The 25,140-nt window shown below is 37.3% G+C and overlaps 2 protein-coding genes across 7 annotated transcripts in view; one reads left to right on the forward strand and one right to left on the reverse strand.

Moving 5' to 3' along the window:
- Positions 1-14,646, reverse strand: part of CERT1 (ceramide transporter 1) — an 82,376-nt gene extending 67,730 nt beyond the window's left edge. For both annotated transcript variants that reach the window (XM_059873255.1, XM_059873253.1), the window contains exons 1-2: positions 14,511-14,646; positions 11,045-11,179 (exon numbers count right to left, since the gene is read on the reverse strand). In XM_059873255.1, the coding sequence (XP_059729238.1) occupies positions 11,045-11,179; positions 14,511-14,606 (231 nt within the window). In that variant the 5' untranslated portion in view covers positions 14,607-14,646. The remainder of the gene's footprint in view (positions 1-11,044; positions 11,180-14,510) is intronic.
- A 422-nt stretch (positions 14,647-15,068) lies between these two features.
- POLK (DNA polymerase kappa) overlaps positions 15,069-25,140 on the forward strand; it is a 35,656-nt gene continuing 25,584 nt past the window's right edge. For all 5 annotated transcript variants that reach the window (XR_009490266.1, XR_009490267.1, XM_059873251.1 and 2 more), the window contains exons 1-2: positions 15,069-15,207; positions 23,625-23,803. Coding sequence is in view for 3 of the 5 variants with exons in the window: in XM_059873251.1 (XP_059729234.1) it covers positions 23,666-23,803 (138 nt within the window). In the remaining 2 variants the exon portion in view is untranslated. The remainder of the gene's footprint in view (positions 15,208-23,624; positions 23,804-25,140) is intronic.

Consider the following 25,140-nt stretch of genomic DNA (forward strand, 5'->3'; position numbering starts at 1 on the left):
AAAGCATTAGACTTCATTACTCATAATACATTTTATTAATAATGTACTGAAGTCCCAAAAGACATTACAACTTCTAATTTTCTATATTTGTGCCCTGCTGCCCCCAAGAAAAGCCAAGTAGATCCACAAATCTGGCAAATTAAGGTCTACCAAGGCATTTGGTAGACCTTAATTTGGTAGACCATAAGGTCTACCAAATCTGGCAAATTAAGGTCTACAACACAAAATTCCCGTTTCCCATCCTCAGTTCTAAAATTCAGTCAAAACCTAATAGAAACCCTGGATTAAAATGTCTTGCCTTTCCTTGTTGTTATTCTTAAGCAGTAAGAACCCACTTTTTAGTTACATTGACTGTTTGTATTCTTTTTACATTTATTTGTTCTATATTTTTTTCACAACAATATAAGAAAACCTTACTACAAACAAGCAAGTAAATAAGACAGTTCTAGGCCTATTGGAAGTGAAAAACCTTTAGGGGCCAAATATGGGCTATCTAACTTCTTGCTCATTAGCATATTAAAAAGAAAACTTTCTCATCATGGCATATTTGCACAAGAAAAAAAAACATATAGAGAAAATAGGTTTAAAAATATAAAAGCTATTCAATGTTTTTCCATTATTTGCTACTATCCAAATATTCCACTTCAGGTCTTGAGTCAGGATATTTTCTTCTGAAAATGCCTTTGAACACTAAATTTTCTTCTAAATAATGATCTTATATTTTCTAAACCTAGCTAAAGTAGAGGCCAGTGAAAGCAGAACCATGTAAGCATAATTTAAAATTAGTTTGTTAGCATAGCATGCAAATTTAAAATTAGCTTGGTTTAATCCATTGCAAAGAAGCTTTCTCATGGGAGAACTGTTCTTTTAAGTCTGGATCAAGTGTACACTGTATGTTACTTTAGCACTGAAACCACACTTAAAATTTGAAATTACAGATCTCAGGTGTAAACCTGGTCAATCTGTTTTACTGCACACCTACCAAATAGATTCAGATGCAGAACATGATCCTATAAAAACAATTTTCACAGTTATTTTTGAGAAATCAATCTATCTTACACTATATGAATTTTTTAGATTAGTATTTTATCAAATTATTTTTGTGTTAATGAAGTGGAATTAGTAGGTAGTCATGCTGTGTTGGTTTATATGTAAACATACCCCTGACACTACTATTCTCAAGTGCCTACTTAATAGCAAGACCTAGAATATAACACGTGTGTACTTGAAATGTCAGCTAAAAATTAGTCAAAGACATGGAATGGCACTGTGTTACTAGAAGAAAGAGGGCAAGACTGAAATATTTGTAAACCAAGCAGAAGATGTCACCTTAAGTGATGTACTAGTGACTACAAATACATGTAAAAGCTCCGTGGATTAGTAAATTTGTATTAATAGATTTAGAGACACACAGAGAGAAATCAGGATATAACTAATGGGTCTGTTTAAACATAGTCTGAAGAACTTGAAACTTGGTCTAACTCCTAAAACTTATCTTTAGAGTTAACTATCAGTTATGGAAATGGAAGCATACATGTTATTGCTTTGGTGAGAACCAAGTCTAAGTGAATTCCCTGCAAACAAATTCATATGATACTTCTCAGGTTTCCAGTTGGAACAAAATATTTGCATTATCCACCAACAACATGCATCAGCCACAGGAAAAAAACTATAGAAAAACATCAAGCTAGAACTGATTACAAATCACCATGTTAAACTTCTTAGGAACCATATAATATACAGCAAGAAACTAGAGTTATTAATCAGGAAGGAAACAAAGCAATTTTGTATCAACTTTAGAGAATGCAGAAAACACTGTCTGAGCCATTTTTTTGAAGGTTAGTTTTAATGGACAGTCAAATACAGGAGCAGGAATCACATTCACACTGCTGCACTCCTAAGATAAATATTTATATATTGATTAACTTAGTTGTACCTCACATAGTATATTGCAGTGTGGCACAGGAGACCCAGCATTCTCACATACACCAGAGGCAAGAGAGCAATATGGATTTCACAAGTAAACCATAAGTGAATATCCAGAGAAGGTACTCCACCCTAAGAGAAAAGTCATGCACAGCACTGTATGGAGCAGACAGATAGCGTAGAATGTTCTGGACCTAGATTCATGGTGATGGGAATGGAAATTCTGGTTCTAGGAAATCAGTGGCATTCCAGCTAGAATAAAGGCCTGATGTACCTGTGGAAGCACCACACTAAGACTTAAGATTAGCTTGGTTTGAATCCAAACATAAGCAACTTAACACAGTGCAACTGTATAGGCATTTCTATAAATGCAGTATGAACATTATTAGCAACAGGACTTATGTTAACTATACAACTCCCAGTCCTGACCTGATCTCATTAACTTGTTATGAAAACTGGCTTTAACAACTAGACCTTGGAACCAGGTGTCTCTTGTCATGATACAAAATTTAAGCATGAGATAACAAAGACTTTGAAACTACAGACACAGATGAAAAGCCATAGTCCAAGAACCATAAACAATTCCTTAATGGTCAAATACCAGTTAGTGAAAACATGCAACCTCCACAGCCGGGAAGGCTGTTTTTGCTCTTGGTAGCGGTGGCTACTTAAAAAGAAAAAACTCAAACAGCTGAGCAACAGGGCAAGGAAGCCACAAGGCTGCAGCCTGGGAAAGAACCACCTCTCCAGCATCACAGTGTCCCAGTCATATGTTAAAAGATGCTTACAAAGGATCCTCATTTGGGCCTGTGTATTTTGGCAAAAGATGTATTTACATGATCACTTTCTGCATCTGAACCTCAAAAAAGATGCTTCAGTTCTACACTTACCCTGTCATCCAACCTTCCCCATCCCTCACTAAGGAGCTCTCCAGTAAGGTTACCTTCACCTCAGCAACTAGGACCATCAAGAACAAAGATAGCAGGCTAGAAATATGGTAGTGGCTAGATGGCACTGCATAGTTACAGATAATTTAGGATGTAAGTCAGATATAAGTGACTGTTTTGAATACAAGATGATAATGGTTACTTTGTAATAAGCAACTTATAGCAATAATTAAAAATATGTAAGAACTAATTAAAAGGAAAAGGCATGTTGCTAATGAATGTCAGTCTAAAAGCTTTCATTCTAAAGTTCAAAATTGACCTGAATTGTCAATCTAAACTCCGCCATCACCTCTAATTCTTTAATATATATTTGCATGTGTATACATACAGATGTATATATGCACACATAATTAGTTTTGAAAGAGCTGTAAAAGAGAACTTAAAAAGAGCAACACTTTTCCTTAAAAGACAGCAATTTAACAAGCTTTAAGAATCTATTAGACATCAGTTACAGTAAAACCTCAGTTAACAACCTGGAGACCTGGGGTAGTAAATTCTGTTCCAACTAGTCCTCTTAACTAAGGAATGATGAGCTTCAGTTGAAAGGAAAAACACATCAAACATTTAAAAAGTGGTGAACTTGGCCACACTATTTGATTGATTTCACCCTAACTAGAATTCAACATGAACATGGGAAAATAGCAACTAAAGTATATGCCTAAAGGAGGAGGCAAGAATATCAACTGGGAGAAGAAGAAAACAACACTCAAGCAGTCATGACAAACTATTCTGAATGTATGAACAGAAAGTGCAGTTAAGCTTCAGGAAGCATCTCAAAAAGAGATGGCCAGCTGTGGCTGCATATTAGCAGATGGAATGTATTCTGACTTTTTGGCTTAGTATTCTATGAATGCATATCTAAAAGTGAGGTCTAATATTGTACAAAACCTCAACAGAGCTATTGAAAACGTCATTAACAGCTATCACAAGACACACCAGCTAATAAACAGCAAGTTGCCTTGGAGGACTGTTGAGCAACAGCATAGCCCTGGAGGGGGTGACATATGAACCAAACATATTCCTGAACAAGAAATCAACTATAAATCAATCTTACGAAAACGCACAGAAATTCAGACTGAGCAAGAATAAGGATTGCAAGTAGCATAAAAAAATTTGATGAGCTATAAAATCACAGCTTTAATACCTAAAGCACTGAAATTATTCAAGACTTGGTATACCTCTGCAAGAAACATCTTGCAGAATATACGGCATAAAACTGCTTCAATACACCAATCCACAGGCAAGTATTATGACCCTGAAGTGTATATCAAATAATGAACAGTGTTAGAATTTAATTATCTTAATTTAAAAAGTCATGTAGGGGAACTGTATTCTCTCTGATAATAAAATGGCAAATACTGCTGGATTACAGCCTTAGTTTCAAGAGTGTGGTAACACATGATTACATTCAAATACTAAAAACTAATTCTTCAGCAATATTAAGTAAGGGTAAGATATTTGGTTAATATATATTTTAGATTTTTTTTTACATGTTAACCATTTTGGAACCTGCACCATAGTACAAAGAACAACTTAACTGAGCTGATCTGGATGTGTATTTTTCCATTTCTGACTTAATTTCTTCAATACACACTACAGAAGAACTTATCCATTTCTCCACCATGCCAAATAATTCTTTTTTGCTTGACCAGGACATTAGCGCTTTATAGAAGTTAGATATATACACACATTTTCATTTCACATCAACCCATCAATGGCTGGTTCAGATAACTCAGAGGCATATACAAATTTGTACAGAGGATATGAATGCCAAAACTAATTGTCCAGGAAAATCCTGTATTTCAAGGAACTTCCACGTGCCGCACCAGCAGCAGCCCAGTGTCATTACCTCCTAGGCATTTACTCCCTTTCCCTTCCTCCCTCTATCCTGTTGCTCTTTGGCATTTTCCTCTCCAGAACAAAATCACTCAGGCCTTTCACATATGACTAAGTACTCCTAAATACATTCACCTCTATTTAGAATTTCCATTTCCCATTTAGCCAAAATCTCCCACCAGTCTTGATTTAAATACTTGATTGAGACACATACTACAGCCAAACAGTACTAATTGCCACATGACCTAAATAAACCCTGACCTAGTTAGGGCTTGTATTATAAGTCTTAGTTTACTCAGGTAATTTTTTTAGTAGCAACTAAGGCTGAGAAGGCACTTTATCAAATTACAGAAAATTAATTATTCAATTAAATGCCCATCATGTCATGTTACACCAGATTGTTTTCCAGCCTCAGACAGTTGTATACAATATTTATCCAAGCAATCAGCAATTACTACAAATTTACTGCTAGTGTTTCTGCCCAGGGCATGGTCTTATGGCTTAGCCTTTATAATAAAAACTTTCAGAAACTAACACCTATCAGTTCCCATTCAACTTAACTAGCAACAAACTCAGGCAAACCTAACAGCAGATACCAACTGCAATTACAGCATTCTTTTATCAAGAGCAGGTATCTTAGCAAGATCAAATTTTGACGCCGTAGCTAGAAAAAAAAGGTAAATCCAAACATTATTTCTTCTACACACTACCACATGAACTGAGTCCAAAATACTGTTAAGATTTCACATTGTATAAGGTGTAAAAGAAACACATCAATATATTGTTAACGTCAAGATGACCTTTTGCAAGTCTGCTTTGCAAGATGTGATTCTTCATGATACTAAGAACATTTCTCTAGCACTGACATCTGCTTCAATTAAAAATACACATCTTTATTATAAAACTTATAGATTTGTAGGGTTTGACGTTTCTGTGAAAAAAACTCATAGGAAAGTTCTGGATGTGTTTTAATTGATAAGCGTATGAAGCATTTTCTGTTAACCCTTCAATCTATTTTTAAAAATGTCAATTTGTACTTCCTCTCACAAGTGCCGAACTATTAATGATGGTCAGTATCACTCTATAAATAAAACAGAAATACTACTAGAGTGAGGAGAGGTGGCTGTTCAACTAGCCATATCTTTAAAAAGTGGAGTAAGATTTTTATTTTTAGTGGCTGATTACTGGATGCAAACATGTCAGTCTCTCTTTAGACTATGTATAAGGAAATGAGAAATTTAAAATTGAGACCTGCCAGTTTAGCCCTTTCATGTACAATGTTCTTGATCATTTTGTAAACTGAAAGTAACACATATTTACATCTGTCCTAATTTATAAAATAAATTTTTATGAAGTTCTTTACACAACAATTTACTACTACTTAGGAAGGAAAAAAAGCCAAGATAATTCACTAAGCTGTCCCTCAGACAGACTTCCATTTTCTATTTTCTTGCTTTTCCTGAGCTCCAGATATTCATAACAGATACTCAACCCCCACACCTTTTAGAAGTTCATTCTAAAGCTAAATGGCTGGTTTGCAATTTTATATTAATATAAAATGTCAATACCGCCCTCATTAAGCAACTGTGCTTTCTGGAAGACCAAAACGCCAACAAACACGTTTACTTGAAAGTATTGCCACTACGCAAATTGAATTTATGGCACAGTCCTAGTTCAGGGATTTCCACAGAGCTGTCTAATTGTCTTTTTACAACACAATAAAAAAACAAAATACTCCAAAAACACCAAACTACAAACCAACAGCAAGTTTCAATAAAGGTTTTGATATGCATATACATCATTGCAGTATAACCAAAGCCAAGGAAAACCACTGCATCACAGTTACTACATCTGGTTTAAGCAAGTAAAACCAAAAGGTTTTTCTACATAAATAATATACACAGGAAAGAAGATGGATATCAATCACTGAATTAAAGCAACATGACAAATATGGATTCTATCAGTAGAAAAGCTGAAGTTTTAAGTTGGAACATAAGCTTCTGGATAGATAGTCACCTCTAGGGACAAAAAATTCATACATAGCTGAGTTTAAGCACTCTTAAAATTTTACCAAGCATTACATTTCTTTAAACATTTTTTAATATCCTCCATATACATCCATGTAGAAGAGCTACTCTGACCAGGCAAAACCCCCTAGGATTCATCAGATAAACACTTTGTTATTAAGAATTCTATAAAGAGATTTGAGAATCTATTAATACAAATTCCTACCATGATCAAATTAATTTGGCCTTCCGCTTAGATTGCCTGAAGTGGGGGCAGAGCATACCATTTTATTCTTGATTTATCATGCTGAGACTACACAAATTAGTGCAAGCCACCCTGTACAACAGTGGGGATGGCACTCTAAGAACAGACACAGCAATCAAAGCAAAGACAGCACAAGCTTATGGACCAGGCTGCCTGAAAGTTGGAGTTCCAGATCTATAGGGCATTCTCTTATTGTTCTTTTAGTAACAGACCCTAGACCATCCAACTCCAAAACCATGCCCCAGGGATCCACATTTACATGACTGCCATGAACATCCATTCTTAACCTTGTACACAGAATTCCCCACTGGAAGTTTGACTTCAAGAATGAATGAACTACAAAACTTTAAGATAAAGAAGGGTATTCTTAATAAAGACCAACTGGCACTGACTGCCATCAACACCAGTAATTTAGTTTGCACAGACAAGATTAATATAACAAAGCTTCAGCACCAGTAATTTAGTATGCACAGGCTAGATTAATAAAACAAAGCTAAAGTTTTCCATGTATGAACTTTTATAATATGCACAATTTAATCTCATCCACCAACCATACAGCAGAACTTCCATCTTCAGTTTCAGCCTCCAGCCTGTTATAAACCAATTAAACACCTTTGAGGTGTTTTGTCTTATGTGGATAAAAGCAAGTCACCTAGAACCATAAACTGATTTTCATCATCCTTCCCCCAAACTTAATTCATTTGGCCAGTTCATTACTTGATGTAATCCAGTGAGTATACAATAAATATTCATCCTTTGTTTGTCTATTCCAGAGAAATTAGCTCTCTTCAGTGAAGTAGTCTAATCAGATCCCATATTTTTCATTTAATGAAAGGTTACTGTCACATGGCCATACCTGTTCTGGACGTATGACAATATAATTCTGCGCTTGAAGTACACAAAACAGCTATGCTAATAAGCTTAAATTTAACTAGTATTCTTTCATCAAATAAAGGGAAGAGATGAGTGTCTTAAAAAATATTCCTGTAAAATAATCTATCAATTGCTATCCAATAAAATACAAGAGCAGAAGCAACTGTGGGTTCCTGCATATAATATTCATGTCTCAATTAATACTACGACTTATAATTAGACTCATCTTCATTCCTGAAAGTTCAGTAATACTACTCAGTGACAGCAAACTGAGTAGTATTTTTTATGCTTATATATTAACAGTAGAGTTAACTATGCACAAGAATCATTACATTCCCCATCGATTCAAACACGCATACCTAATCCAAGTGCCTAAAAGAAAGCTTCAGGAAAATTCTGCTACCCTTTCCTACGAGGGAACACTACAGTTATCAACACCATCTCATACTACAGAAAACTTAACTGAAATACAGCAGGTTAAGGTAGAAGTAGTTAACGCATCTGACTCTGGATCAGCAAGATCAAGGGAAACCGAACTTACAGTATAGTGAAAGACTGTTGAAAAATATTAAAGATTAAGATCTCGACTATATCAAATCAGTGCAACTGAATTAAGCCAATAAGAAACCTGACATCCCCTCCTTACCAAATTAATTACCAATCATCCAGTAAATAATAAGTTCCACGGAAAGCAAAGGTAGTTTCCACACATTATCATTTCAACACTTACTTTATCAGCTATCGGTATCAGCTCTGCATTTAAATACATGCTGGAAAGTTATAGTTACTGAAGACATTAGGAGGATACAGAAATAAACATCAACTATGTGCCTCAGGAAGAATATCTTTAACACTTATCACTGAGCATAATCAATTTTCAATTGAAAGCTTAAGTTTTAACTGGAGTACAAAATACAATATTCAATTTGCTACTAAACAGCTATCAATGTTGCAGAAGTAACAGAAGTATCAATGCTAAAACTCTGGCATTAAAGTACAACCTCTGAAAAACAAAGAGAGAATAACTACAAGACAGTTTCAAAAGCATATTTCCACATTCTAGAGACATGAAATGATCCAATAGTACTCCTCAACTTCTAAAATTTCCACAACAACAACTTTAATTGCAGCTAGATATAATAACTAGAACTTACTAGCTTTCAGGAATACCATCTACCAAGTGAACTGTCAAATACCATTCACAAAGCATGAGCCTGAACAAAAACAGAACTAAAATATCCGATTAACCTTTAGAACTGTGGAAGCTTTTATTTCTTTCTCCATGTATTCAAGAAATTCAAGAAGTTAAAAACAGATGCATCGATTCAACTCCAAGTTACCAGATCTAACAAGTGCCAGAGAGAAAAAGAAAAAAGGGACCAGTAAGAAGTTCCAGTGTTACATACATCTTAGTCTGAAGACATGCTTGCCAGCTTTCTTCCGTTTGTAAACTGCAATGTACCAAAACATTCAGCAGAAATGGTGGTATCCTATAACCTCTCACTCCACCACTGCAGCTGGAATTCAGGCTGCTGAGATGTGCTGTACAGCATGCCTGCAGATGCCCTTTGGCTACATCCTTGCCAGCATCTTCCTCTCCCTGCCTGTTTGGCATGCTAAGTTCTTGCCTCTTGAGAGGTTTTGGGAAATTCTGATCATAGGCTCAACAGACTACCATAGATATACCTCAGTGAGAACCCATCTTGAAGAAGTTCTAGAAGCGCAATTAGTTAAAAAAAATAAAACACACTGCATGAACTGTTTAAATTTTTAGATGACCACAATACTTGCCAGACATCTAAATGTAAAAATCTCTTTTTCTTCACAAGCTTTTCTCCAAAATACATCCGGTTGATGGAATCAATCCAGAGGGGTTTTTTTTAAACCAAGAGGCATTAAATAAAATTCTCTTTGTAAGTTGATTATCAGTAAGGAAGAATACTTCTTGTTTGTCATCCTTAATTCAACTTGAAAAAATTCCACATATTTGGTGGAATATGAACATACATGCTAAGATTTAACACTACTACTTTAGGAATTTGTCAACATACAAGCAAAGATTTAACACTGCTACTTTAGGAATTTGTGTGCTATGTGAAAGTCCATCTATCGTACTCTAAATCACATAACTGGACAGACTATTTAATGGTATTGCAGAGAGACTACACCATGCTTTTTGAGAACCATTAGTCATAATGTGTATTGTAATTCTAAAGGCCAAAAAAGCAGAAATTTTTTCTTTATCTTCTAAGGCCAATTAATCTTTTTAATTTTTCATGGAGTCATTAGCGTTGGGAAAAAAACTCTGTTATCAAGTCCAACCATCAACCCAGCATCACCACATTCACCATGCCATCAAGTGCCATGCCATCCACACTTTTTTTGACACTTGCAGGAATGGTAACTCAACTCCTACACTGGGCATCCTGTTTCAGTGTTTTACAGCCCCTCTGTGAACCATTTTTACTGTGTAATCTAAACCTCCCCTGAGACAACCTGAGGGCATTTACTCTCAACCGTCCACTTCCTACCTGGAAGAAGAAACTGAAATACAACTTGCTACAACCTCCTTTCAGGTAGTTTAAGAGGGCTGTAAGGTCCCCCATCAGCCTCCTCTTCTCCAGCCTAAGCAACCCCAGCCCCCTCAGCCACTCCCCACAAAACTTATGCTCATTTATATATAGGCTCTTTATTCGAACCAGTCTATTCTAAACCTTCCTTTAGCATTTGACAAAAACAGCAACATATTAACTTGTTCAGAGAAAGAAGCAGAGAAAAGAGCATTTTCTTTTGGAAACCTATAGAGTTGTGCTCAGAAAGTCGAGAACCACAGTCAAAGAACCACTACCCTTTTTCTAGAGCAAAGACTGTGAAGGATGGTACCTCCTCTGGGAAGTTGGTCAGGAGTCTTAAACTGACCCATGGCAAAAACTTTGCACCCTTCAGAGGCATACAGTCTATCCACCCACAAAACACTCTAGTGTAAGAAATGAAAAGTTACTTGCTGAAGCCACAAATTAAAAGTTTGTTTTAGCATTAGGAATTCCTTGCCCTGCTCCACAGTATTCCACTGATGACACTGTCATAAGCAGATGACCCTAAACCCTTGCCACACCTATGTTTGCTTTCACCAGACACAAATATATAGCACCTCAATACATGAATGATGTCAATAATAAAACTGTACTTACTGTAATCTCAGCCTTGCTCAGACAGATAGAGCCTCTGCAGCCATACTCTGTTTCATCTTCAGACTTGTAATAACTGAGTGTGTTGCTTTTCAGAACTACCCATCGATCCTGCCACCCATGAATGTAGTTGGTCCACTGTAAAAAAATTTTCCAGAGATCAGCCAATGGAAAGTCAACAATAAAAGAACAATGGATATTTTCTAGGCTATTGAGCACCTGAAGGAAAATGTGACATATTTTTATACGTTCTTTCTAAATCAGAACTTTTTTCTCCTCAGAGCTCCTAAGATAATTTTACAAACTCCCATAACAACCAAAAAGCAGTTGTTTTGAAGGGTCAATAAGACAACAGATATCTGGACTCCAAGTGCACTGCCAAAGCCAGCCACAATAAAGGTAATAAACATACTGACACAAATTGAGGAAAACAGGGGAGGGGAAAAAAAAATAAATCAAACATTAATGACTAAGGTGAGTTTAAAATCTGGAGCTAGGCCAAAAGACTTATGTGGAACGCAGAATAATTTATTTTATATAAAATATGATATAAAGTTATCTTCATATAAATACAAACATGCCATCATCCCCCAGCACAGTAAACAACTACTGTAGTGCCTAAGGGACTCAGTGCTTTATTAATTTAATATTGCCCATAGATATTGCTTTAAGTTTTAATTCTAACTACTTTCACTAAGAAGATAGTTATAGCAGACAACCAATCATATTTTTGCTATTCAGTTTTTTCTGCAGACTCCACATTCACATACTGAATAAAACCAATATTCTGGGAACAAATTCTGGATTAATTCTAGAGACATCTAGTAAAAAGTGACCAAAAGTTCTGATTACTACTCTTACATTTGCAACATTTTTTCTGAATGCACTTTGTAGAATTGTGTGAGCTTCACAGAATCATCTGACACTGACAGAAAATCAGGACTATCCTATAATTCTGACAATACACAGATACTTATTAATCAATCATGGTGCAAATGTCATACATTTGATAAAAATAGAAACAAAAGCATTGAAACCAATCTTATCATCAAAGCATTTATTTGATTTTGACAAATGTTCTTTGATGAAAAACTCTGGCTAACATTTAAGTCTATCCATCGTTCAGTATTTTGTATTCTAAAAAACGAGGGGGAAAAGTCAACTAACAGTCTTCACACTAGTTAATACACTACATATATTAGTTAATACATATTCCATACTTACATGTTAACTTTAGTAATAAGATGATGAAGTCTAAAGAAAAAAAAAAAAGCTAAGAAATTCTTAATAATTTTCAAATGAAGCCAAGACCTTGATTTGCTCTTAAAATATAAAGCCCTTTTTCATTTCTTAATACAACTAATTGCTAAATACAGCATTACTTAAAAGAAAGCCTCATGTGTGCTTAGTGCCTGAAGTGGTAGAGGTGTATTATTTCCTGCCTTCCTCTTTTCCTATCTCTCATGTTCCCAGCTCCTCCCAGGATGTGCAAGGCAGAGTCCAAAGTTATCTTGGGGGAAAAAAAAGCAAAGAAAACGACCTCTCTCTGAAAAAGTTAACAGAAACATATATAGCAGTGAATCTTGCATCTGCTGTTGCAATCAAAACTTGCTGTTGCAATCCAAATGCACCATCCTTAAAGTATACTTGAGGTTTTGAAAGAGAAAAGACCAGTGTTTTTCCAAGCATCTAGATTCTCATGCTCATTCTCAAGCCTCTTCCACTGAAGTTCTTTCTTTGTATCCACCTTAAAATCATTAGCAGGAAATACAATGGAAAAAAGCCTAGAGTTTCAAAACACTTCGAAAGACCAGCAGGACACATTTCTAACAAGTTTCTCTTACCAAATGCCTCCATTACCTTCACAGCTTTTCTCTTTACTGAAGGCAAGAACTACTAAAACTGCTACTCACAGTGAATGGCAGCCTATTTCTATGATTTTAGAACTTAATTATATACAGTAAAATATTAAAAATAGATATTTCCTTAGTAGAAAGTTCAGTATGCTACCATTCCATTTAAATTAGTTTACCTTAGTAATTATTGAGGTATCAACTAACAAAAGGTAACCTTACTCCTCAATCATATTCATTGAGACAGGTTTCATCATACTTGACTATTCAGATTAAATTCCGGGTTCTCATGGGAAAGACACTCTCTGCTACACTTAGCATAACCATCCAGAAAAGTAAAAAGTTTGCACATACCTCAGCTAGAATGTCTGAAGCTGTGGCTTCACCTGCTACACCACTGAGAAAGCAAATTAAATACAGCATCCAGGTGCTCTAACATAAAAATTAATTACATCCCACAAACTACTTCCCTTCTAACAACGGAAGCATCTTACCGAAGGAAAACTTTGTCGTCAAAAAAAAAAAGCAAACAAAACAGTAAAAGTACACCAAACAAAAATCTCTTATTGTAACTGCTCTAACACTATCTCACATCCACCACATCGCCTCCTTCCCCCATCCACTATTAGATAAGATCTTACAAATGAGAGCAGAGATCCTTCTCTTCTCCTAACCATTCCTCTTATCTCTGGGGTTACAAACATTTCCAGCCTGGAAGGAGTTCACAAAGTCCCTCACAACAGCGTGAAATCAGTTATGGCTGTTTTCTACACATTCAGGGCAGTATAAGATCTCTGTATCCCGTGCCTCCTACGTTGGCTTGTGCCTAGCCTTATTGCGTAGGACAAGAAAAAAAATTAAAAATATAGTGCTTTAATGTTACACATATTTCAACGTTATTCTGAGTACACTTTCTGTAATAAAAACACAAAATAAAATATTCGTATGAAAACTAAGTAATTCAATATATTAAAGTACTTCTGAAAATAACATTTTCCAGTATAAACCGACACATGCTCGGAAGTCACCTTATTTTCAGCGATAAAAGAGAAAATAACTGTGGTTATTTTTAAAAGGGGAAATAAGCCGTATAGCCATTTTCCTTTTCCGCTCCTCCCGTTATCTCTTGCCGCAGGAGTATTTCAATGCCCTGTTTTGATACTTGCACTCAAAGCCGTGCCTGCTCCCGAGGAGACACGACTGGCTGCGGGCGCCTCCGGGAGCTCCCGGGTAGCCACGACACTCAGGCCCGGCGCCGCTCCGGCCGGAGCCCGAGGCGCGGGGGAGCCGCCCTCCCTGCGCGGCTGTCCGAGCCCCGCACCGTGCGGCCGGCGGGCTCGGGGGGCGGCGGGGACCGCGACTCTGCTCGAATAAAGGCTCACCCCGGCCGCAGGGGGCGGCGGGGCTAAGGGAGGGGGCGCCCGGCGACACCGCGGCTCTGCCTGGCAGCGGCTCCGCCGTCAGGTGGCGGTGCCCCGGCCGTGCCAGCGCCACCCGCGGAGGCGCCCGGCCCCCCCGCCACCGGGCCCCTCGGCCCGAGCCCCCGGGGCGGTCGGGCCTGACAGCGAGGAAGACGGGGGGCGGCAGGGCGCAGGAATCGGGTAGAGGCGGCTTACCTTGCTGAGCACCCCGCAGAGCTCAACAGGCAGTCCGAGCTCGGTCTCGGGGTCCTCCTCGGAGCCGGAGGAATTCCAGCTCTGGTTGTCCGACATGGAGACCGGAGCCGCAGCCACCGACGAGCTGGGAAAGAGCCGGAGCGGCCCCCGCCCACAGCAGCCTTCTTCTGCCGAAGGGACCGGAGCGCCGGGCTTTACTCAAGCGGGTGCCGCCACCGAGCGCCGCCCGCCCCCGCCAGCGACCGGCCGGCAACCAGGCTTGCAGCCCCGGGATCCCCTCGCCGCGGCCCCTCAGACCCCGCCCGCGGCCAGAGCCACAACACCGGGACAGCGAGGGGAGGAGGGGCGAGCGCGCGTCCGCCTGCCGGGCACCCGCTCAGCGCGCTCCCGCCACCGCCATCTTAGGTGAGGCGGGCACTCATCACGAGTACCCCCTCCCCCCCCGCCTCGCCGCGGCGCCCCGCGGGAGTTGTAGTCCTGTCCCGCGCGGCCGTGAGTCCGGGCGTCATTGTCCCGCGTTCGTGCCGCAGGACGTGCTGGGAGCTGTAGTCTCACTCCGACGGAGCGCGGCCGCCATCTTGGTTTCGTCGTTCCTGTGCCGGCGGGTATCGCCTCAGTGCCCCCGGGGGAGGGGAGCTCCGCTACCGAGGGCGACGGTGCTGCCCGGGGCGATGTTTGCTTTGTCTTTTGTGCAGAGGTATTCGCTTTATCTTTAGCGACGCGAAGCGTCTCTCCGGCTCTGCTTGCTTTTAAGGGCGAGGAGAAGTAGCTTCTCTTCCTCGCCTCAAACCGGCGGGACTCGGAGGACAGTTGAGGGGGTTGAGGGCCAAATTTTTCCCTAATCAAATATGGTGGAGGCAGCGGGAAGGGGCGGGAGATGGTGCCAGCTCTGCGTGAAACGAGAGGGAAGGGCGAGCCGTTCCGACCCGTCCGGGCTCGGCTTCCCCGGCGGCGCGCCGAGGCGTGAGGCGGGCGGAGCAGGCGGTGATGGGTCAGCGTTCCGCTTCGGCTGCCAGGTTCTACGCGTGTCCTGTCTTCCGTTTATTAAACTGCTTTCGTAGTTTAGGGAAAGAAACGGTGATTTTTTTTTTTCCCCTCCGACTTGGTCTAAACTACGTGTTTTCGTCGATATTTATGGGTGGAGATGTATTTGTAGAATGGGAAAAAAACCCCACCCTGTTGTACCTGTCACTTCGCGGTTTGTGAACAGCGAATATAGTGGTTTGGGAAAGACTTAAGGTTTGTACTAACTCATGCCCTTTCTCCTGATTTCTTGTGCGGGGGAAAAGCGTGTTAAAGAATGTTGGTTGAGAAAATTTCGGGTTGGGAATAACTTCTGTTATTGTTGTAAGAGCACTGCTGCATAATTCTGTTTTCTCTGACTTCTTCCTTATGACATATCATTGTGTAATTTTCCCGTTAGGCGATTTGAAAGTTTCCATTGAGGGTTTATTATTTTTTTTGAAAGAACATTGACACATCTACTTATATGCATTCTCTATATATGGCAGTTGAAAGTTAAATAATATTCATAATGCTCAAAGTCTCAGATATAAAGATATTTACAATGAATGCAGAACTGAGGATAATTCAAAAGGTAGCATCATTGTCCTAAATTATTAGAAATAAAAAATACTCATAGACATCTTAATATTTGTGTAATCACTGCAATGTACAGGGAAAAACTTTTACAGAAGTCTGCTGTAAATGCTACTTTAGACAATTTGCCAAAAAACAATGTTTCTTTATTCACTATGTCTCTGGGAAGAAGCCAAGTGCATTTTTTTTTCCTCCTTAGTGTCAATTACCATGTATTGTGTTTGTCAAGCAGGCTTTGTAAGTATTGGTATGTATGAGAATAGTTTATAGTTCCTGTCTGCAATATGTTGTTGAAGTTAGTTGGCATTACCTGTAAATCCCATTGTATTTTCCCAGTTAAATTCTGAATGAACTTCTTTTCAGGGGTAGAAGCTGAAGAGACATGTCTGAGCAAGTCCTTTTTTTTAGCAGTGGCAGTAGCATGTACGCAGACATTTCCTGTCATGCTTTTGATCTGAAATTATTCACTTGGTTACAGAGGAAGATTGCTTTTTCTTTTCCCCCTCCAGAACATTGAATCAATCAAATGTTACATACTAAAAATGCATTGGGTAGATATTTTTTCAGGTTGTTCTACAAACATACCCATCCTTTTTAGAGAGAGTATTAGTTTTGTTTATTAATATGAAGAGCATTTTACAAACTTTAAGTGAAAAAATATTGAATGCTTAAAGGTTTGCATTTTCAGGTTTTCATATAATGCATTGGCTGTGCTAGGTAACACATTTTTGTTAACATCTGCCAAATGCTCCCAATGTATCTTGTTTTTCAACACAGTGTCACCAGCTTATGTTCTTCCAAAAGCTGTATTGTAGTTGTGAAAACCTTATGTAAATAACCCTTTCTTTCCAATATTCTGACTGTTTCTTAGAAGCATAGCATAGTCTGTCACTCTTGATGAGATAAGGCCATATCCTTTTCAGCAACCATGGGATGCAGTGGGAGTAGATTTGTAAAGGACAGGTTTATTGCTGAGGACTTGAAGTTCTTCCTACACACACTTGGAGAGGTGTTTTTTTCAGACTACAGTAGCTTGATCTCTTGGAGGGCACTACATTAACAATTGTGGTTTATCAGGTGTGCTCTGGAAGAGCAGTCTACCAGTTATGTATTATTTTAAAAGAATGCCAAGACCAATCTAGGATGCAAACCAAAGCACAGGAGATGTAGAAAATCATACTGGTATCCAGATGCACTCACTCCTCTTTAGCTCCTTCTATACCTTTTCTACTGAACTTTTATTTTGTGATTTATTGCTGTGTTTGTTCTTTCATAGCAAGTGTCCCTGTACTCAGTCTGTGGAGTTTTCGGGATTGCAAGAAGTTTGCAAATTACTGGCAATAGTCCTCACCTTTTTTAGAACAGCGGAACAGATAGTGTTCTGTATTACTGTTGTGTATTCTAATTGTAGTACAAAAATTGGGAATGTTGAGTTTTGCTGCTTGGAATGTCAGCCATAATAAGCATTGTCAAGTGGGTAACTTTATGAATACTTTTATTTTTTTTCTTCTCCCTTTTTATGTACCTTTTTCCACCACCATACCTTCTATTTTAGGGTGTTCGTTTTATGTTTTTAAAACAGAATCTCCATCACATTCTAGTGTATTCATGCTTACCATTATGTTAGTTCTGAAACTTAAGACTGTTTTTCTTAGGAGGATCCTTAAAGGAGCTTTGTAGTGCCACAGCGTATTGCCTAATAGCATAGGCTCAGAAATATTAATGATTCAGACACTTTATTCTACAGTTTACTGCTACAGTAAACAGTTTTGCTCTCTGTGAATCATTGTATTAGTTTAAAAAGTTTAAAAAATATATATATTTATATGAATCCGTTGGCACTAAATATGTCTGTAGAAGCCAGGTTGCAAATAACTACACTACCTCTAGTGTACTTTTTACTGATGAGTGTACAGTTCCTTCATTATTTTCTTTATGGATTAGACTACTAAAGCCTTTATTTTCAGTAATCTAGAAGCACAAGGAAAACTTAGTTAAAGACTTCAGATAAATATTTGAGTTGAAAAGGTCCTTTAAAATACTGAATAGAGGCAGAAGAAGATACCATGGTTCTTTATCCTTCAAATAAACTTAGATGTTCTAAAGACATGAGTATTTTTTGACAGAGAAACTGAAAGCAGAATTTAGAACAGAATTGCTTTGCATCTTGCCTACAGAAAATTTATAGGGGATGAGTATTCCACTTGTTTTACTTGTGTCACTCTTCACATAAGCAAAGAATTGTTCAGACAGTTTGGTGAATGGCATTAAATGTTTTGACGTTTATTTTTGAACACTCTCAGAAGCAGTCTCTATTAAGTGTTTACTTTAAGTTTGAATTATTTAATGTTTAAAAAGATGGATTTGCCTGTAATTTGTTACATCTAAAAGTCAGTGAATATACAGAAGATAATTCTAGGACCTTGTTTTTTCAGGGTTAGTGTGATCTAATGTGATCTTTTCCAGTTGCTTGTATGCAATCTATGTTCTTTGTAAAATGCTGAGTCGTCTGCTACTTTAAAAGTACTCTCATTTCGTATGTGTCAGCTTGAGCACTTGGAATTTTCACTTCCATGAATTTGGCCCAGTTTTCTGCTCAGTATTAATTTATCATGTGCTCTACCTTATTACATTTGTAAAGATACTACATCTTTATTGAAAGATTCTTTTTTCTAAGGAACTTGTTTGTGTCATACTTTGAGACAGAGAGAGTAGTTAAACAGTAGTTTTGAACAGACTAGCTGGGAATCTGTGTGGTTAACACCATGTATGTTAAATGTATATGTATTAAATGACAACACTGTTGTGCAGTTCCTTCTGCCAGTTCTTTTCTTGTAAATCAGTACAGGATTAAAACTGACAGGAGTCTTCTCAGGGCTATTCAGAAGCCAAGCCTCTAATAAAAATCAAACCCCCTGTGGCTAAGAGGAGTTGAGCAGATAGTTAGAAGGACAGTCTGATATGCTTCCTTGAATATGCCTTTAAATAAAGGACTCTCTGAAATATTTTAATTGAGAGAAAATAGGAAGTTTATTTTGGGCTCTGCTACAGTAAATGATGTATCAGATTTTGATGCAATGTTATTGATGGTTTTTATGAGTTTTACAGAAATTAGGAAAATATTTAATTTAGATGCTTGTTTTAGACATCCTGAGGATAATAATTAAAAGATCATTTGGGAAGGAGTCTCTATATTTGTGTTGCTATTTGCAACATTTATTTCAATTCTTTTTGCATACCATGGAGAGTTACTTACTATAATTAGGGTGTAAAAGACAATCCTTTATGTCTGTACTATCTGTTTTGATTCCTTTGTTCAGTTGTTGAGCTCTGGGCTCAGTAGACAATTGTGTCTCTTACTAACTTCTTTGCAACTCACATTGTCATGAGAATATGTGATAGCAAAGATATCAGAATTAGTTTTATTTATGAGGACAGGTACACAACTTACATGCATTAAACAATAACTCAGTATGCAAATAAATTCTTTTCCAAGCTTTTCCATACTGGTGTCATTTTCCAGTCTTAATAGTTCTTCCCATGTTGTTAACATGGTCAACAAAAGATGAACTGTTAACATACTTTGCAAATGTTATTAATGTACATAATAGCACTGTGCCTTCTGAACTGAATATTCTTATATATAAATAGAAGAATATGATAAATGTATATTTTGCATTTTTTATATTTATATGCAAAATGTATATTTTGCACTATTTTATTACATGGAAATATAATATAAAGGCATTTAACTTTTCATACTGAATGAAGAGTTTATGTTGCTGGAATTGGAGGATTTTTAATGAGGACAAGCTGGAAGAGTTGCACAGGATCAAATACAACCCATTTCTTTTAGATTGGTTCAGTCAACTGTTAAAAAAATGCTATATTCGAATGAAGGTAGAGGCACTTGAAATTAAATTGTTGCTCTAATTTTATTGCTCTTTCAATCTCTTGACACTTTCAAATACTATATAACCCTGTCTTACTAGTTTAGTTTGGTTTCTGTGCCTGATTCTAGACAAGCTTGATTACAGCTTAATTAGTGATCTTTTCCCTCTTGTAGGCATGCCAGCTTACTCATGAAACTTTCTATACAGTTATAGTATTTTGTAGTTCTTCTCAATGTTTTTGCTTGTTTGTTGGTTTGCTTTACTGTAACTGTTGACACTCACTGTTGAAGTTTTTACCTTTAGAAGTCCTTCCCTAGCAATTGGAAAGTTACCTCCTTCCACTTACATAAGATTTTACTGCTTCCATCATTCCCCAATCACAGGAATAATAGGGTAGTATATTGCTATAGACTGCCTTCACCAGTTCCTCTGGTTTCACACCCTACTTGCTCAGTATGATACTGAGGGAGATATCATGTTTTGTATTAGAGGAAGCAACTTTGTCCCGCAGCAGTTTCTTGAGGTAACAGTATGCCAAAAGTATGTTACTCTGTGTAGACTGTTTCATTAGATTCTAGTCCCTTACCCACTTTTTCCAAATTTTCTTAGCAAAAAAAAAGGCACCACAAGGTCAGTGTTTTCTCTAGCCTAATTGAAACAGTAACTACATTTCTACATTGACATATTGTTCACATTTTTGCACAGTTTAAAACTCTGCTGCTTCTCTGTTACATTTAAATATTTTCATTTTCACCTGTGGCAAATGAGCACTGGTTTTATCTGACAGTTCTATGTCAGTTGTCTTATTGTAGCTATTGTGATTAATTTCAGTATGTTAAATATTTTATGGATTTTCTTTCAAACATGTTAATTTGAAACCAAGATAATGTTCAGGTTCTCTTCATATTAAGCAGCTGGAAATCGTATCCCCTGTTATTTGTGTTTTCCCTTCTGTACACTTGTAAGCTCTGGTGGACAACAAATGTCATGTCCTCAGATTCCTATTTTCTTCTTAATTTCTGATAAGGTAGTATTTGATATTTATACCTTTTCTCATCTGAGGCTAGCACTATAGTCCATTCTACACAATAAACTCAAAAGATAAAATACACTAGGTGATCACTATTTATGATCTTCTTGTAAAGACAGTTTTTTTTTTCTATCATGATAATTCTTTTATTGTTAGATATGTAACAATGAGATAGAGAAGACTTTCTTTTGACTAACATAAATTAATTTTTAAAGCCTCTGCTATACACTGAGTGTTTAAGAGTGCTCTGAATGAAGAAGGGGAAAGATTTTTACATGTTAGGGAGAAAGACACTTACAGGAATAAGGAACAGCTAAAAAAATTTTGAGACATGGAAGCAATCTTGTGTTCATTCCTGTTTCTTGAGGGCAATGATGATAAAAGAAGCAGGGAGAGTAGTGGAAGGATATTTACTTTGATGAAAGTATGCCTTGGAAATGTTGCTCATTACTTACCAGAGATTGTCAGTAACAATGGAATTACTGAGAGATAATTTATACAGGGGTGCTTATAAGCATGAGATGAGGTATGGAATGTCATTTGGGATGCAGTGCTTTTTACTTTGATTGAAGTCTACCAAACCTGTTCTGATAAATGTGTATGTTAACTGTAAGAGATTGTCCTGCTAGTGCAGCTGAAAAATTTGTGAAGGTGTTCAGCATTGTAGTCTTTTATTTGATAAATATACATAAGAGCTACGAAGCCACTCCTATTCCCAGAAGCTCAAGTGCTACTAAAGGATTAAGAGAAGGGTCCTGATTGCTACATCAACTTATGTTCCTTCTAATACAACGCACTGTATATAAACACAGCATTATGTAACTGATCTTGCATTTTTCAGCAGACACCATAAATATTAATTTGAATTAATAGCATATGATTGAAATTTGGATATTTTTGAGGGAACGCTTTTTGTAAACATGGGTTTTTTAATATCTTGTCTTCAGTCGGCTAGTATGTTTCAGTAGAAGAACTTCAGGAAAATATGAACATTGCCATCATTATTTTTTAGAGGTTACTTGTGTGATTCTTCAGTAACAAAATTCAGCTCTAAATGCAAAAACATATACTGATCTTCTTTTGTTTGGTTGCTAATGAGACCCACTTAAGTCCTGGTATGGGAAAGGGGCATTTAAAGGAAAAATGACACACTCTTAGATTTGTGTATTTTGTGATTAAGAAAACTGCTGTATTTGCCTAAAAGGGTGGGGCTTCTTCAAATAGCAAGGGTTCCTGTCACAGGGAGCAGTGTAAAGTTGACAGTTGAATGTCCATTCTGCATGACAATGAAACTGGAGTGGTTTATGAGTCAATGACTTGGGGTAGGAAGAAATTGTTTCTGTATGCTTTTTCAGTAATGAGTACATGTTAAATATTTTATGGCATTATCACGCTTAGACTTTTTGGCAGGGCTTATTGCAGTATTACAAGGGGTAATGGTTTTATTGAGGAGGATTGGTATAGATCAGATGTGTTTTTACAGTGAGGGTGGTGAGACACTGGGACAGGTTGCCCAGGGAAGTGGTGGATGCCCCATTGCTGGAAACATCTGATGGCAAGTTGGATGGGTCTCTGAACCACCTGATGTAATTGAAGATGTCCCTGCTCATTGCAGGGGGGTGAACTTGGTGACTTTTAAAAGGTCCCTTCCATCTCAAACTATTCTGTGAGTCTGCCTTTTTGAAACTGGCTAAAATAAGACCACTGGTTCATGGTACAGAAGATGAAATTTGCTTTCTTTATTTTTTTGAGATCAATTTAATAACTACACAGTTCACTGTATAATAAGAGCCTTTTGATGATTCAACAATTTACATTCTTAAAGGACAAAGGAAGATGTCAGAAGTTCACATACCAGAAGTATCTGTGTGTATAAGAAACTACAGATGACTGTAGTTGAGTAGTAAGGGCTTGATAAATTCCACTAGTTGGATACCATGGCTCAACACATTAATTGCAAAAAAAAAAAAGAGTGCACGAATTTTATCCTGAATTAGGGTTTTATTCAAAACTTTTAATTGAAGCCATCTGTTTTTAAAATATGAGTTTTGACACAAACAAGGTTCTGAATTTGAGCTAGAAATTACTGGAAAGGATTCCACAGGTTGACTCAAGCAGGAATGATGATCAAATGAGTGGTGGTTTTCTTCAATTTAAAGATATTGCAATTTTTTATCTTTTAATGTAATAGTGAGCAATATTTTGTGCTTTAGGTGGTTGTGTTTCATCTGACAGTATAATGTACTGGTACAAATGTCATGCTCATGTGTAAGGTATAGTGAATGTCCATTCATATAAAAGTATATAGTCACTTCATGAAAAGGTACTAGCCTTTACCTGAGGCTGGTTTGTGCTCAATTATTTCTGTAAGGGAGGTTTTAAAGGAAAATAATTTTGGTTTAATAAGAAAAGAGAGTCTTACTATCTCCAGACACTGATAGAGTAATGGTTAGTTTGAGATGGTGTGTGTGGCTGGTCAGCTGCTTTGTAGGAATATAAGTCTTCATATTTATGATAAATAAAACTAATGACAAAATCTAATTATTGTTATTGTTCTGTTGAAACATTAATATTTTATTACTTTTTTTTCAGATATTAAGTCATAAAACAGGTGCTTGTTTTCAAGAAATACAATGGATAACATGAAAAAAGTTTCTAGCAGCTCTTGCAATGATGGACTTCTACTTAGAATGGGCCTTAATGATAACAAAGCAGGAATGCAGGGTTTGGATAAGGAGAGAATCAATAAAATCATCATGGAAGCTACCAAGGTCGGTTTGATTACTTTTTCCCTGATGCTTTATTTGTGGTCCAGTATTTTAAGACCCTCTTCCTCCCTTCCCCAAGTTTTATCCCTCACATGTATATATGGTATTATCTTCTTGGAAGAAATTTGTATGTGGGGAGGAAGGAGAAGGGCCATAGTTTAGTGTTCTTTAGGGTATTGTTGTATTCATCCCTAAGGACATGGAGGAATACAACTGAGTATATGCTTAAGTGCTCCTCTTTTGTCCAAAGCAGTACATAAATACTACAGCATTTGCCAGAGGTAATTGTGAAGGCTGCAGCTTCCTCTTTTTCTCCCCCTTACCATTCCTTTTGTTCAGCCCATCGTTTATAAGCCAAGCAGATTTACTTCTTTTGGTCATCTTCCTGTAACTGATGAATTTTGCGTAATCAAGTTTTTCTATAATCAAGGTTTTACTGCCTGTCTTTGTGACTGTCTTCTCAGTACTCAAGAGAAGTGGCCAGTATGCAGCTTTATACTAAAGATCCACAGAGGCCCTCACAACTCCTCAAACCATTGAAATATTTGTCATCCTAGTTGTTATTGGAGAGTTCCAATAGAAAAATTTAGGGATAACATTTTATCTGAGAAAGTCAGGGTTTTCTTACTTTTCCTTGCACAAGCATGTATTTTATTTGGTGTCACAATGGCCCAAGGTTATGTGCTTTGATGTTTTCCTCATGCATTCTGTGTTGACTAATATTGCTCTGTAATGATCTGCAATGGTGAGGCCCAGGGAGAAAGGAGGAGAGAGAGAGAAAACATGCTGTAAACAGTTCTTATGTAGCAAGCTTTTTCCTTTTTTTCTTGCAGTTTCACATTGATAAAACTTTATATGCTATCAAGCTTTTAATTGATAAGTTGTTTTTTCTATATATTGTGTTCACCCTTTCTTGAAAACAGTGCTTTGTCAGACATATCCCAGATAATGATAGTTACATAAAATATTTTGTTATAGCAATTACTATTTCATTTCCTGGTATGAAATAGAATGAACTGTAAAATAGACTTTCAAAGCTGACATATAGGCATCTAACTATTAAAATGCATTTCTGTCAAAAAAGTGCAAGAGTTTATAATTGCCAGATACACATCAAGAAATCCGTAAAGAAGCATTGATTCTTTTCCTTAAGCTTTTCTATAATCTTTAAAATGACGCCTACAGACACTACCTGAAGCTCTACTGCAAGAAAGTTTATGTCATTTCAGCTGTGAAATACTGCAATAAATGGAAAAAAAATTAAAAACTTACTTATAATCTCAAGAATTGTGTTGCTTTTCACACCTACATTTTAGTACCCATTTCTTTCACTGAGTCTC

The sequence above is a fragment of the Haemorhous mexicanus genome, chromosome Z (genome assembly GCF_027477595.1).
Source record: "Haemorhous mexicanus isolate bHaeMex1 chromosome Z, bHaeMex1.pri, whole genome shotgun sequence".
Classification (NCBI taxonomy): Eukaryota; Metazoa; Chordata; class Aves; order Passeriformes; family Fringillidae; genus Haemorhous; species Haemorhous mexicanus.